Below are 16,401 nucleotides of genomic sequence, written 5' to 3' on the forward strand. Positions count from 1 at the left end.
TTCCCTTCTTTTTGGCCCACCATTGGTGATTCGTACATTAAGCTGTCTAAAACCCAACCTCTGAAAGTTTCTCCCTAAATCCAGCAGCCTCCTCACCTCTTTGAACAAACCTTCGGTCACCCTTCACAAAATCTCCTGATTTTTGCTTGGTGCCATTTTTATCTGATCATATCTTTATGAAGCGATTTGGGACGATTTTCTACATTAAAGGCGACATACAAGTGTAAATTGTAATTTGCAGTTGTCTATTTCCAGTGCTGATCGAAACTCCAAGCAGCTTCAGTAGTGCTGGTTGTCCGAACTACCCAAGTTAACAGAAGAAGAAAATGCTACAAAGGTCAGTGTATTTTATTAACATCTGGATCATTACATTTTGGGAAAGGTGAATAGGCGAGGTATACTTCTCTTGTCCTGCCATACTTCCTGTATGTCACTGGTATAACAAAGTGACCCTGACAATTGAATAAATGGGTACTTACTATTTTCACCCTTGGAATTGTGTGTATGTATGTAGGGTATGAAGTAAAATATAACAAAGACATTTTCAATGTGTGATAGTTTATAAACTATGCAAAAAATTTAGCAGGAGCCTCTCTGAGTATATTTTGCTTTTCTGATGCTATTAATAGCATTGTGTCACTAGAAGAAGAATCAAGGGGAATAAACTGTCTTGCCTCTGAATTCGTTTGAGCACAAATACACCTTGAAAGTATATACCGCTAGTATACAGATGCCATGATATTGAGAACTGAAAGCATTCCTTTTATCAACTACACCAAAAATCAAATCTAGCTTTTCCTTGCTACTCAATTACTTAGCATCTAGATAGTCACAGAGCGCCATAATCTGTCATTCCACATTGTTTTAATGACCATGATATTCTGCAGTGATCAATTCTGCTCAATTCTGATCTGCATCAAATATCCAAATCTTCTTGAACATCGGGGATGGAAAATGTGAAACTTGCGCTGAAAATGTCTGTTTATCCTTAAATGTCTTATCATATTGCATTATCTTCCACTCCAGCTGGTCTTTTGCCCTTGTCATTATGGATCATTGCCAGTACGTGAGCTTTTAACTATCCCTGCCATTATCTTTGAATTTAAAACCCATAAAATGAAACCTACATTTCAGAAAAACTCATGCTAACCAGCACCTGTTTTGAAAAAAAAAATCTAAGATTTTCAAGTATTACCTTAGTTTGAATGCACCGGTTTGACTTTCAAAATTTAGTCATCAGTGCTACTGGTCAAGACATTATTTAAAATATTGAACATATGAACATATGGGAGAGAATTTTTAGGTCTGCGGGCGGGGGTGGGGCCTGCTCGCCGACGCATAAAATGACGCCGGGGGATGTCGGGCGTGCGTCCCGATGTCACCCTGCATCGTTTAGATTTTCAGGTTGGCAGGTGCTGCCAATGGCCACTTAAGGCCATTAGTGAGGTACTTAAAACACTTAATGGACTTGCCCGTCCAACCTTAAGGTTGGCGGGCAGGCGAAGAGCACAGGCAGCCTTCAGAAGAAACATAAGACCTCATCCATGGCGGGATGAGGTTTCATGAGGGTTTTAAAATCTTAACATACTCTTCAAATAAAAGTTATGGACATGTCCCAGCTCATGTGACAATATCACTGGAGGGGACATGTCAGTATAATTTTTTTTATTCTTTAATCTATTTTCCACATTTGAGCCGATCTCCCTGAGGCAGCACTTTGCCTCAGGCAGATCTGTGCACTCTTTTACACCCATGCACGAAAGAGCGCACTCCTGGCTCAGGGAATTCCCCCCCCCACTCATGCAGGGAGCGCACAGCGCTTCCGGGCACACGTCATGCTGGGTGGGCCTTAATTGGCCTGCCCGCGTAAAATGGCAGCACACCGGGGATGCAGATCGGGAACCCACCCGCTCACACCAGCTCCCCCACAATCCCCCCCCCCCCCGACTGGGCGGAGGATCCTGCCCATGAAGCAAGAGCAGAAGGAGGCCATTCAGCTGTTCGAGGCTGCTCCGCCATTCAATAAGATCATGGCTGGTCTGTTGGTGTTTTGAATTCCACATTCCCATCTACCCCTGAAAACATTCGATTACGTTGCCTAAAAAGAATCTACCTACCTCTGCTTTAAAAATATTCAATGACCCCACCTCCATCTTAAATGCTTTTAAGACAAATGGGGCAGGATTTTCCCTTCATCGGTCAGGTGCGGCAGGTGGGCCCGGGAGCAGCCGTGAAATGGACTGCCGTCTGTGATCGGGTCCCGACCGCGATTCTACACAGCATGAAATGCGGCTCTGCAGTGGCTGGGTAGGACCCTGCAGAGGCCTGTTGGCTGCCAGGTCCAATGGCAACCTGGCGGCCAGTTTAAAAGCAGACTAGGCAGCCCCTGCAAGGCTGCCATGGAAGACGTTCCCTGATCCAGCACAACAGGCCTGAGTGCTGCTGGACATGACAGGCGGGAGGGCAGGTCAGGTGGGCACTCAGCCCCTGGTTTTCGGATGAGTGCCTCACCGTTCTTCTGAAGGAGGTGGCTGCCAGGAAGGACATCCCTGTCCCCAGGGAAGGGAGGAGCAGGCCACCGGACCTCACCAAGAGGGCATGGGAAGGGGTGGCAGCACTGGTCAGCAACGGTGACATGGTGTACTTTCCTGGGTGCAGTGCCAGAAGTGCTTCAATGACTTGCTGCACTCAGTAAGGGTGAGTACCATTTTGGCACGAGTCAGTGTGCAGATGTGTTAAGGTCTGGCTGTCCCCCCATGGGCATAAGGGGTACTAGAGTCTGATTGCCAACTGTCAATGACGCCGGAGCTGGCCCAGGGTTTGAGCCCTGGTTTCTTGGACTGAGTGCCTTGCAGCTCGAGGGCCACGACTCAAGAGTACCTTATCAGATGCTCCTCAGCTGGCCAGGCTGCAATGGGGCTGCAGGTACAGACTGGACTAATCAATGTTCCTCTGTTGTTTCAGGAGAACACTGCCCACAAAAATATAGAAAGGTCGCGGACCAGCGGAGGGGGCCAGCTAGCCTCCTAATCCTTTCATGGTATGAGCAAGATGCCCTGGAGCTCGAGAGCCAGCAGGCCCCACGTGCAACCGTGTGTAGAACGGCAGGGGTGCCAAACGAAGGCAAGACCACAGTGCACAAAGGTGGGGCTTTCAACTTGTGCAACCATTCTAGTGTAGGTTTTTCATTGATATGAGCTTCGAACCTGGAGTCCCCATTGACCATTGGAAATGAGGACGCCATGATGCAGATCTCCACTGTCTCACCAGGGTGCCTCGCATGCACCGTGTCAGTGTGATGGCTTTAATTAATGACATATCCTTCTTCTCCCTTTTAGGTCCGTCAGCAGGCGATCTCCAGACCCCAAAGGGCCATCACTGACACCGGAGGGCCATTGGACGTCATTTCTACCTGCATCATACCCGCTCTCTGAAGCAGGCACCAGCGTAGATACCAGCACTTCAGTGAGCATTAAAGCGGTGGCTAGTATATCGGTGCACATTGATGAGGGCACTTTGCAATCGCTTGAGGAGGCAGAGTGTGCCCAGGGCAACAGCAGTCAGGAGGATTGCTGGGGACCAGGATGATGCTCAATCGAAGGCTGATGATAAGTCTCAGGATGTCCAGCGAGATGTGCGGGAGGATCTAGCAGAGGTCCATGAGGGTCTGCGTGCCATGGTCTCCGTGATGGGGTGTCCATGCAGAGCATGAGCACTGCATTGACTGTCATGGCCGAGTACACTGCTTCCTCCATTGAGAGAGTGGTGATTCTCATGGAGAGGCAGCTCCAGGGACAGAATCAGGGTTCCTGGGGTTGCGCTTGGACCTGCAAGCCCTCACACAGGCACTGACCTCAGGTGGTCAGTGTCAGTGTGAGAAATGGATGAGGCGCCCAGTATCCCAGCTAAGTGCCCATCCGTCAATGGTGTGCAGGGAGGTCCACTGTGACCTTACTTTGGCACATGAGCTGCCTGTCGTCTCTGCGGGCTCCTCTCAGGGCGCTCCTTCGCCCATCTGCCAGTGGCCATGACATCTGAAGAGGCTGCGGCAACTGGGAAGATGCCTGTCGAGGCACTGGCCATTCTCTCCCAGGTGGCACCAGCACAGGCTCCAGTGGCCAGAGGAAGACCTCCAAGGTCATCAAGGCCAACAAGACAGCAGATTGAGCAGGCTGTTTCCAATGCCAATGCCAGCAAGGGGGAGCAACTAGACGTAGCACTCACAAACATAAGTTAAAGGTACCATGAGCACAAGACAGACAGGTCACGGGTGATTATATGTTCTTTTTTGTTAATTTTAGGTATACCGGTCAAATGCTGAATACCAGAAATGTTTCTGTTAAGATTATTGAATTGTCAGAATAACATAAATGATGTTTTTGTCTTCATGGCCTGAGTATGCTTCATCCTTTTATTTCATTGGTGCGGGGAACGCCAGTATGTAATGCAGAACATATTTGGCTCTGAATTTTATTGCACAGGTACTGAGTGCTCTTTGTGTTCAAATGAAAGGGTTCTTTGAGACATCTGGGATAGAGGTGGCAGCCCTGCATGCATTTGTAGCTGATCTTTGGTAACCTAGCTGAAGGAGCAACGCGTCCCTGATGTCTCTGCCTCCCTGCAGGTTACCGAGGTCTGGCTCCACACCCTCAGCATTCTCCTCACCACGCTCATCTTTGGACTCACTACTGGACTCATCATCTGTGGCCTGTGCAGCTTCCTCAAGATCCTCTTCCTCCAGTGGGTCCCTCCTTGCCAGTATCAGATTGTGGAGAGCACAGCATGCAACCACAATCAGTAGTGCTCCCCCTGAACGGTCCAGGCATTGTAAGTGCACCTTAAGAAGACCTATGGTCCTTTCTACCACCGCCCTTAGGAGGCATGATTTGTATTTTAAAGCCTCTATGCCTCTGTTCTTGGGTGGTGGAGAGGCATCATGAGCCACCTAGTCAACGGATAGCCTTTGTCATCCAGCAGCCATCCATCCAGTTGGGCTGGAGCACTGAACAGCCTCGGCACCTGGGAGTGTCTGAGGATGTAGGCATCATGGGAGTTGCCAGGGTACCTTGCACAGACTTGCAAAATCTGTATCCTGTGGTAACACACTATTTGAAGGTTCATGGAGTTGAATCCCTTCCTGTTGACAAAGGCACCCGGCTGACCCGCTGACACCTTGATGGCCACATATGTTGAGATGATGGCACCCTGGATGTGGGGGAACCCAGCAATCACTGCAAAGCCTCTGGCTCACTCAGCCTGGCTGGTCTCATCCATACAGTAAAGAATAAAGGTCAGTACCCACCTGAACAGAGTTTCTGTCACCAGTTTGACGCAACTGTGGACAGCTGATTGGGAGACTCCACACAGATCCCCTACTGAGCAGTGGAAAGAGCTGGAGGCGTAAGATTGAGGGCCACTGTGACCTTCAAAGTCACTGGCATGGGGTGTCCATCCATACAGTCAGAGCTGATCTCAGGCCTAATCAGCTGGCAAATGGAGTACACGCTCACCTTTGAGAGGCAGTGTCTCCTTCGGCATTGCACCTCTGACATATTGAGGTAGCTGCGTTGCTTGCCTGTAAACCCTGGCATGATAGTGACGTCTTCTGCGGCCCCTTCCACCTTAGACTTCCTGTTGTCCCTGCGCCCTTTGTGCCTAAGCCTCTCCTCCCACAGGACCCTACCCTGGAATCTGCATTGGGACATGTGGCCTCCTCTCCCTTCTGCCCCTCTTTTCCTCCTCAGAGGAGGTGCCTCCAGCGAAGAGCACAATCCCCATTACCAGGGTAAGGGAAGGCCGCCTTATACCAGGAAGGGTCCACACTGTCTGAATCCACGGGGGCCTGGCAGACAGCAATGAGTCCTGAAATGAAGCCTGGCATTGTTAAGAACGAAGCCCCGAACAGAGATGAAGCTGCCAAGTACCAGTAAGCAACCAGCTGCAAACTATCTCCAAAACTGCGCACTACTCACATTGGCAACGCTGCTAACCCTTTTTATGCCACCCTTGGATGAGGTTTGTGAAAATGTCGGCTGGCCACCTGCCCGTTTGCCCATGCAACGAGAAAATCACAAGGGCAAGGATAAAATCATAGTCAATTGGACTGTTAAGGGCCTTAAGTGGCCGCTTAATTAATGGCGGGCGTCACTCCAGTACCATGCCCGCCTGCCAAGTGAAATATCACGTGAGTGTGCGATGACGCCCTGACGCTCACCCGACGCATGTGCCCGTCTGCGGGATGAAAAATGCTGCCCATGGTTTTTCAAATTCCCCGCAAAGTTATCTTTATTTTCTCCTGAACAATTACCTCTATGTCTAGTTAATGGCTATTTAATTGGTTATATGTAAGATGATCAATAATTTCCACAAGTATATTTCCAACTACCTAATAAGTTAATACTGAACACTGATATATTTTTAAATCTTTGCTCTCCCACAGTGAAGTATTTATGAAGAATTTCTGCAGAGTTTTAATACTTAAGCTATTCTCTGAGCTAAAGACTGAGGTGTACACATGTTGCTAAGCAAGTATACAGAGAATTATTTTCCCTGAATTTTATCTTTGGTTGAGGACTTGAACCTTGGCTGTGATTAATTCTGAGGTTCTAGCTCTCTACATTTTGCTATGTCTAGGCACACAAATCCATGTACACATCATCATCATTATCTATCCAACTCATTCGTCCAACAATACAATCAAAACAAATTATGGATAGTCACTGATATGGAGCAATCAGCAATTCAAATTTGTAGTTTATACATTTGGAAACAGGATCAATCAGAAGGCAACCCATAAACTATAGCACTACCTCTTGGATTTGTATTCGAACTTTGTTGATGGCTCGAATCCAGCGTGCTCTAGCAGGAGAAAATGGAGGCGTACCAGGTTCATCAGTATAACTGAAAAAAAAAATTCTTAATTGATTAATTACATATGAAAGAATCATAACCAATTTGGTTTTGTCCAAAGATGTACAAGATCATACCATTTAAAACAATTATGATCACTGAGAAAAAGTACTAGGAAACTAAAAGCTCAGTGTAGGGGGCAACACATTAGCCTGGATAGAAGATTGGCTGGCTGGCAGAAAACAGATGCAAAATTGGGTCTTTGTCTGATTGGCAGGATGTGACGAGTGGAGTCCCACAGGGGTCTGTGCTGCGGCTTTAACTTATTACAATTTACATCAATGACTTAGATGAGGTGAGCAAGGGCATGGCAGCTAAATTTGCAGACGGCACCAATGTAGGTAGGAAAGTATGTTGTGAAGAAGGCAAGGAATTTGAAGACGTATATAGTTAAGTTGAGTGAGTGGGAAAAAGTCTGGCAGATGGAGTATAATGTGGGTAAGTGTGAAGTTGTTCGCTTTGGCAGGAAGAATAAAAAAGCAGAATATTACATAAACAGAGCACGACTGCAGAATTCCGAGCTGCACAGGGATCTAGGTGTTCTCGTGCACGAGTCACAAAAGGTTAGTATGCAGGTACAGCATATAATCAAGAAGGTTAATGGGATGCTATCCTTTATTACGAGAGGAATTGAAAATAAAAGTAAGGATGTTATACAGGGCATTGGTGAGACTGCACCTCGAATACTGTGTGCAGTTTTGGTCTCCTTATTTAAGGAAGGATGTAAGTGCATTGGATGTGGTTCAAAGGAGGTTTACTTGATTGATACCTGGAATGAGTGGGCTGTCTTATGAGGAAAGGTTGGACAGACTGGACTTGTTTCCACTGGAGTTTAGAAGTGTGAGGGGTGATTTGATTGAAGTATACAAGATGCTGAATGGCCTTTCAGGTTCGCAAACTGTAACTAATGGAGTGCCACAGGGATCAGTGCTAGTAGGAAAGCAAAAGTCAATTGGTTGCCCTTTTGCATTTTTCTTAGTGCCTATCTTGCTGGTGTCTTAGCCTGGTTTAATGTTCCTTCAGTGGCTGCAGCATGGCTGATGTAAGGCAGCTGACTTTCAGTAGGGGAAAACTGTGGATGGCCTTGCAGGGTGCCCTCAAACAACTCTGAGCTTGGAAAACCCGACTTTACATTATGCCATTTTGGCATGAGCAACAGCAGTCTGGACTGGCAGGCTGACAGGCAACAGCAAGGGTACTGACAGAATGGTTTGGGGTGGGAGGACGAATACTATCATCCTGAAAGAGGACAGCTGATTCATGCTCCACAGAGTCACTGTCACTCACCTGGGACAGCACCTCAGCAATCCTAGTCATCTGCTGGAGGACAGATTCCTGAACTCCTGTGAGACCCTTCAAGCCCCTTTGCTCATGGGATTTTCACTGCAGCACTCAAATGTTGGGTGTCTTCTGCTATGCTGCAATGGAGTTTGAGACATCAAACATCAGGTTCTGCATCATGGTCAGATCAGGTGGGTAAGTTTGCCACCACTTCTGCATTCAAAAGAATGTGCTCTGAGATCTGTGCAAAGCCCTATGCCAAATTAGTGTGGACTTCTCCATACTCCTTCATAGTGATAGCAAATTTTCTGGCAGGCTTGCCCATGCCTCAAGAATTTCTATGTGCATGCGACTAGTCTTCTTCTATACATTCAATCGAAGTCCTCAACTGAGTTTCCTGTAGCAGAGATCAGGTCTGACTATGACCTCTGGGGAGTTGGCACCTGTAGCACTCTTTATTCACTGCTCTGAACATAGGTCACTTTCCCTTGGTGACTCAACATGTACAAATTCTTCCTCTCCTCTAAAGTTTGCAACTAGCCAATATCTGAGCTGGAGTGGTTTCAAGTATGAGACTGAATGAAGATATTTCTTCATCGTTAACATGCTGCTCCTATTGCACTTCATGCTCCTGCATGAGTACTTCACTGGGTGGCTACCTGAAAGGAGAAGCAGGTGGGTTGCAGTGAAAGGAGAGGAAAGAAGAGATGCAAGCTTATACCACCTGCATCTTGTAAATCAGAAGAGATTGTGGGATGATAAGGGATGTGAGGTGGTGGATTAGGCAAGAGATACCTTCATCTTTCATGGTTTTAGCCTCGCCCCTGGCCATGACCTCACCAATGATTGCCAGCACTATCTCCTCCAAGGGGGTTAGGACATATGGCTGTACCTGTACCCGCTGGTTAGGAGCTGCTGTCTGTTATGCACCATTTGTCCTGCAAGAGAGAGGCATGTGGGTCAGTCAGTGTATGTTTGGGTGATGTGTCCGTCATCTTGAATAGCTGGCAGTTTGTGCAAACCCGGGTGTGAGGCTTACAGCATTGCTATGCATGTGAGTGTGAGGTGAGACTATGAACGTTAGGCGTGAATCATGCTTGACAGAGGATATTTGTAGGTGAGTGAAATGAGGAGCTTGTAGTAAATGGAGCAGTGTGTGAGGCTAGTCGATCATGTGTAACGATACAGTATTTAAAGATGCATTCACTGACCTTTACCATTCATGTAAGGTCATAAAACCTTTTCTGCACTACATCTAGATCCTCAGGGATAGACTTCTCGCATTGACAGCAATGGCTGTCTGCTCCCAATGCCTTCTCATTGACAGGCTGGAGGGCCTCATTGCCCCTGTGGGAAGAGGATCTCTGCTGTCTTGTCCACCTCCTGCACCAAGTCCTCCAATGCTGCATCAGAGAAGCTGGGAGAATGATATCTTCCCTGTTACACCACTCACATGATCCTTCCTGCTCAAAGACTTCCACAAACAGTTTCATTACCTGCTGCAGCCAGAATGCACCTTCCCTTTAAGTAGTGCAGGCTAGCTTTTAGTGGCGCTAACTTTGCATGAACTTTGGCCCCTTAATGAGGCATGAAGCCATTCAGCAGCACATTTGGCACTGGACCGTATGCTATCATTTAAATTAGATAGCAGGAGGAAGGTGGTGTGATGCCTGCATCACTACAAGTGGGAGTGGGTTAATCGTGTATCACAATCCCCATGTCTCTTATCAGGCCTTATCCAACATTTCCCCTGCAGAATCTAAACCAGAGGTCAGTCAGTCAGAATAATTAATTCAATATCAGATGATGTATAGAAAGCAAAATAAGAGGGGTAAAGAAATATAAGGTTATAAGAGATAAAAGCGAAAGAAAGGAAAAGTTAAGGAAACAATTATTTACATCTTTTAATTTTTTTAAATCTCCCACCATAATTAAAACATGAAGAAATGAAAACTCAAATTTGTAAAAATTAATTTTCAGTGCCAAACAGTTTGCTTAGTGCTGATTAAGTCTTAAAACATTGTTCAAAATTAACTCCCACTTGAATGAACAAGCCCCAACATTTTTGGTGTAAATAGTGGGTCGCTATCATGCCAGTATTCCAATTTCATGCCTTTCCATTATTTGAATATCTCTCGGTGAGATACTGGTATGGTGAGGGTTCTGGAGGATCAGGGCAACTCGAACAGCAGCCTCCTGATTTCCCCATTTAATTGTGCATGTGTGGCTGCCGGAAATTGGTGTCCAATTTATTCTTTAATAACGATGAACACTGATAACCTCACAGTTAATTTACTGCAAAATTTGCAACAATATTTGCACATTGTGTTGAATTTAATCTCCCATTATTAAGCCAGATAATTGCAAGGTTTTATATATTGGAATTTAGATAAAAATAAACAACCAATTAATTTAATAAATAGCGCTGAGCTAGTTAAGGGAGAGGCTGAAGAGGGAACTGGGAGTGTTAGCAGTTTAAAAACCCCAAATTGTTAAATTACTGCAGCAGAGGAATAAATGATACAACCAGAATTATGAACTATATTGGCAAATCAAGAAAGAAAAGTCATACAAAATCATGGTGAAGCTGTGTAAGCTCTAATTAGAGCACATATTGAATGCTGGAGTAGATATTTGTCATTGGCAGTAGCACGAAATGGGCAGCTTTGCATCAGCCCATTTGACCCAGTCATTATTCAGTTCCATAATGGATCTGAATGTCAGAAGGAAAAGTGTAGAACAGAGAGCCCATGGCCTACTGTCCATTTGGTGCTACTACCCAGGACAACATTTTATCCCACTGCGTGCAATTCTAGTCACTGAGACTGAAGGGAAACAAATTTTCAAGCTGTGAAAGTGACATAAAAAGGAGCCACAAGTCTGATTGTTAATGCATGACGACTAAGATATGAGAAAAAGATAGAAAAAACTTGGTCACTCCAATTTTGAAAAGGAGAAGAATGAGAAGTTATCTTACAGAGGTACAGAAGACAAAACGTGGAACATAAGTGGTTAATCCTAAACAGCATTCTAAGTTAAACAAGAATGGAGGACAAAGGCGCGAACATATAAATTGATAAAAGAGAAGTTTAGGGTGATTGAGGAACCACTTCATACAAAGGATTCATATTTATAGTGATGTTTCTGTTTAGTGGTGAGAAAAACATCTCTGGAATCATTCAAGAGGGGATTAGATGCTCTGACAATCAAGGAGGGTTGAACTTGAAAGACTGAACGATCTCTTTCATTATAAAAACAAAAAAACTGCGGATGCTCGAAATCCAAAACAAAAACAGAATTACCTGGAAAAACTCAGCAGGTCTGGCAGCATCGGCGGAGAAGAAAAGAGTTGACGTTTCGAGTCCTCATGACCCTTCAACAGAACTTGGTGAATCCATGGAAGGGGTGAAATATAAGCTGGTTTAAGGTGTGTGTGCGTGTGTGTGTGTATGTATGTGGGGTGGGGGGTGGTTTGGGTGGGGGGAGAGAAGTGGAGGGGGGTGGTGCGAATGTAGGGACAAACAAGCAGTGATAGAAGCATTAGTTTACTTTCTGATCTTTGTGACACCGGTGTAACTGATACCTTGCAATCAATAAAAGCCCAAATTAAAGGCTGTTAACCAATTTAAAGCAGCAAGTAGCCTAGACAAACTGGAGATAGATAAGTGAGTAATCAGTGCCTACTCCATTATTTTAATGGCGATTTTAACTTGTTTGAAACCGATTAATGCCTATATTAAATTGCATAGGAAGGAATGTTATTTGAATATATTAATTGTTGGTAGGTATTAATAGAAACAGTGAATCCTAGACTTATACTTATTACTGAGTTGAAAGAAACATTTTCTGAATTATGAAAAGCAGTGATAGTCTTGATCACAGATTGCAATCTTCAGCTAGAGCACTTGCCTCAAACTGACGGTTTTTAAAGAAATGATACTGATTTTTCAGAAAGGTTTCTAACTGTTACAATCCAAGTCAACTGAAACAAAGGCAATTATGGAAGTGTATAATGTAATATAATTGCAGTACTGACTTGTCATGTGGTTTTATAATCTCCTCGAGCTGTGGGGAGATACTGTTGAGGGGAATCTCAAGTGCAGATTCATCAACTTTTCCAGAATCTTCATAATGCTCAACTTGCTTGCATTCGCTCAAGTGTTTCTGCTGATCATCATCTTCATTGTACCATTCCTCTGTATCTTGTCTTAAACTCCCTGAGCTGTGATGTGAGTGATATGACTCTTGATCTCGTCTGTCATCCATTCCAGACCCATGGATGCTCTCATTATCATGGTCAAGTTCACTAAGTTGAGAGCTGCCTTGGCTAAGGTTTCCTGATGAGCCATATCTGCTACTTCCTGCAGGGCTGTGGAACATGAATAGGAAGTTCAGCAAGTAACTCAGAGAAATTGCAGCAAACTTTGTATGCATATTGCATAACAGACACCCACAGATGAAGAACTTAATATTAGTTTAATTGGACACCTTGTACAATCTGTACTTAACTCTAAAGTATTTTTTAATTTACAGCTTCATGAGAAATGATTTCCCCCTAGTTCCATGAATGAAAAGAACAGAATTTTGAATTGGTTTCTTTACTGTAAGCAAATATATTTTGTGCAAGTTGGTTCTGATTCAAGGATTACTGGCCAAATAGTTATTAACTAATTATTGGTTTATTTTATTCATTATATTTTAACAATGCAGACTGTTATGCATATACATGAAATTTAATGTGTCAGTTCTTAAGTTTTAAGTTTCTTTAAAAAGTACATTTTACTGAGTAATTAGGGTGGCATTTGCCAAGGAACAGTGACAACACACGGTACTAGAAGCAGCAGGTGCTATTACACTGAACACACTAAAGACAAAACTGTCACATAGTCACCTTCACATAAAGCAAACTAAAGCTGAGAACTTCCACACAACACCTAGAATATATGATACTTTACATAAAATGTGATTTTCTCTACAAACTTTCCTGTGGTGTTAAATGATAATTAAACAATGATCTGTAATTGAAAATAAATTGTAGTGATGAGTTATATAATGTTATTGCAGTATAAAATAAGTGATGGCATTTTACAAATGGTAATGCTCAGGGCTCCAACATTCAAAAAGGTCATCGCTATCATCACTATCCCATATTTTGCTAACCACAATATTTCAAAATTTCAAGAATCAAGATGCAATCAAGCCATATATTTGGATAATTTAGTTAAGCACGATGCATTCACCATCTTGGGGAATATTCAGCAGTGCAGTTTTAAGTTTTAGTGCTGAGCCACATATGTGAGTTCATTTAATAGTAAACCATGTGTAATTTATTTGTGCCATTTATACTTAAAAACAGGTGAAATTATAATTCTCAATTCCACCTGACGCAATTCACACAGAGTGATGTGACATTTTGAGTGCCCCAAAGTAACTAATGAAAGGCATTTTTGTTATGAAATTCTTATAATGGTAATTTCCAAATGGATTTCATTTGTTTTCAGGGATATGAAGAAGAAAGCATCTATTAGTTTGAGAAAAAAGGCACTCGTTCTGACACAAGCTTCTAACATGTCTAATTTGTCAGTGTGAAAAGAAGAATTTTCTATGTCAGTTTTGCAGTTGAACATCTGGCACAGCTAAATGTCAAATAAAAATAATTTCCCTTTACATTGGAAGTTCATCTGAACACAAAAGAAGAGATTTTGCCTAAAAATCCTGCATGTCTACAAAAATCACAAGATTAGAGAACAAAATAGTCACCATAAAATGTGAGATACTGTCATGAAACTAACATTTTTTCATTATATTATTGTGGTTTATTGTAAAGTAGGCTTATGGGTGTGAGTGTGTTTGGTTCTGTCTGTGTGATTTAATTGAATTAGAGTCAGATAGACTGCAAGCTGGAAATTATCAAAACAAGCTGGGGTAAAAGGCATTTGAAATGCTAATGAGTAAACATGGATGAGGGCTTAGCATGTAAGGTGTGAAGGAAATTTGCATTTTTAGATACCTGAAGGGGTTGTTTAGGTTTCAAAGGGATGATAGTTTACAACTAACAAGACGAGCAAGGCCAAGCAGTCTGCTTATTCTTTACCAAAGGTACTGACCATATTGGCAACTTGAAAGGTTTTTATATTATGAGAAAAGTAAATTTCCAAAGACATAGAGAACAATGGAATTTACAGATTAGAGAGAGGGCAACATATATAAAGAGGAATGGAAGGCTAGGTTGGGAGGCCATGTAAGATCTAAAATGAGGGCAGAATTTTATTCTTGGTGTGCGGGCTGGGCGGGAGCGGTCGAGAATCTGACTGCTGCCTGCAATCGGCAGAGCTCTGCGATTTTACGCGGGCAGACTAATTAAGGCCCACCCAGCGTGATACGCAGCCTGGAATGTGCGTGAAGGGGCGGGCATGATATCCGTTGGGTCCAATGGAGACCCGGCAACATATTCAAATCCGGCCTCGGCAGCCCATGGAAGGCTGCCACCGACGGACGCGGTTGTGTTGCTAATAGAGACCATAGCAGGTGGACATGGCAGGCAGGAGGGAAGGTTGGCGGGGCAGTGGCCCCGCATTTTTCGCACGAGTGCCTCAGAGCCCTCCTGGAGGAGGTGGCAGCATGGAGAGAAACCCAGGGATGGGAGGAGGAGGCCCCCTATCTCACCAAAAAGGCCTGGGAGGAGGTGGCATCCTGGCTCAGCAGCCATAACGTGGTGAGGTGTACATGGGTCCAATGCTGTAAGCGCTTCAATGATCTGCTGCGATTGGGAAAGGTGAGTTCTGTGTTTGCAGAATAGTTAAGATCCCCGTGGACCTCAAAGGTGTTAGAATGTCTGTGCCAAATGTCAGTGAGGCAGGAGCTGGCCAAGAGGGTGAGCCCTGGCTGCTTGGACTGAGTGCCTTGCGGTTCCAGGGTCATGAATTATCTGAGCCCTGCGAGGTGCTCCTCATGTGTGGTTAGCCAGGCTGCAATGGTGCTGCAGGTAGGGGGTGGACTAATCAATGCTCCTATATCCCATAACAATATTGAGAGGTCGAGGACTGACGGGGGACCCCCATACCTCCTCATCCTCAGTTGATATGAGCAGGAGGCCCTGGAGCTGGAGAGGCGCCATGCACCTCCGTCAAGTGGCTGTGGTGAAGTTGGGTGCCAGAGGAAGGTAAGAGTGCAATACACTGAGGTGAGAATGTCGGCTATTGCTATCATTCCAGTGTAATCTCTATATTAATGTGAGCCTGGAACCTGCAATCCCCATTGATAATTGAATGACGAGGGCACCGTGCTGCAAATCTCTGTCTCATCGGGGTGCCAGACATGCACAGTGACAGTTTCACAACTTGTTAATGACATGTCCTTCCTCTCCCTTTTAGGCTCACCAGCCGTTCGTTCTGAGTTGATGGCTGATGATGGACCTCTGGGAGTCGTCCCTGAGGCAGCAGATGCTGGATGTCCAGCAGGGTGTGTGGGAGGATCTGGTAGAGATACATGAGGGAATGCGTACCATGATGTCCGTTGTGGAGGATTCCATGACCCTCATGGCTGAGCGCACTGTCTCCTCCAATGAGAGAGTGACAACTCTCACGGAGAGGCTCCTCCAGGGACTCAATCGGGGTTCCTGGGGATGCACTCACATTTGCAAGACCTCACACCGACAATGACCTCAGCTGGTCAGTGTCAGTGTGGGAGATGGAAGAGGCACCCAGTATCCCAGCTCGGTGCCCGTCCATTACTGGTGAGCAGGGAGGTCCAAAGCAACCTGACATTGGTGCACAAGCTGCCTGTCATCTCTCCAGGCTCCTCTCAGGGTGCTCCAGATGAGGGCAGCAGCTCCTCCCCCCCTTTGCCCATGACCATGGCATCTGATGAGGCTGTAGCGATGCCAGCCATGGCACTGGCCGCTCCCTCCCAGGCGGAGCCAGCACAGGCTCCATGGGCCAGAGGTCGCCCGCCAAGGTCATCAAAGCTAACAAGACACAGAGTGAACAGGCTGTCTCCAATGCTGGTGCCAGCAAAGGGCGAACACCTAGATGTAGCACCCTCAAGTGAAAACTTGAAGCACCTTAAGCACAACATGGGCTTATCACGGGTGATATTTGGTTCCCCCATTTTTCTTCATTTTTTTGTAATGGAAAACACATTAATTTCTGCTACTTTTAACATTCACAAGTAAGTTATATGTTATTTTGTGCAACTGGCCTCTATAAGCTT

At 45.0% G+C, this 16,401-nt stretch overlaps 1 protein-coding gene across 5 annotated transcripts in view; it reads right to left on the minus strand.

The window, feature by feature from the left end:
* LOC121277368 (protein unc-13 homolog B-like) overlaps positions 1-16,401 on the minus strand; it is a 710,648-nt gene that overhangs the window by 219,074 nt on the left and 475,173 nt on the right. For all 5 annotated transcript variants that reach the window (XM_041186756.1, XM_041186790.1, XM_041186765.1 and 2 more), the window contains 2 exons: positions 12,227-12,559; positions 6,810-6,900 (listed from right to left, as the gene is read on the minus strand). In XM_041186756.1, the coding sequence (XP_041042690.1) occupies positions 6,810-6,900; positions 12,227-12,559 (424 nt within the window). The remainder of the gene's footprint in view (positions 1-6,809; positions 6,901-12,226; positions 12,560-16,401) is intronic.

The sequence above is a fragment of the Carcharodon carcharias genome, chromosome 1 (assembly GCF_017639515.1).
Source record: "Carcharodon carcharias isolate sCarCar2 chromosome 1, sCarCar2.pri, whole genome shotgun sequence".
Taxonomy (NCBI): Eukaryota; Metazoa; Chordata; class Chondrichthyes; order Lamniformes; family Lamnidae; genus Carcharodon; species Carcharodon carcharias.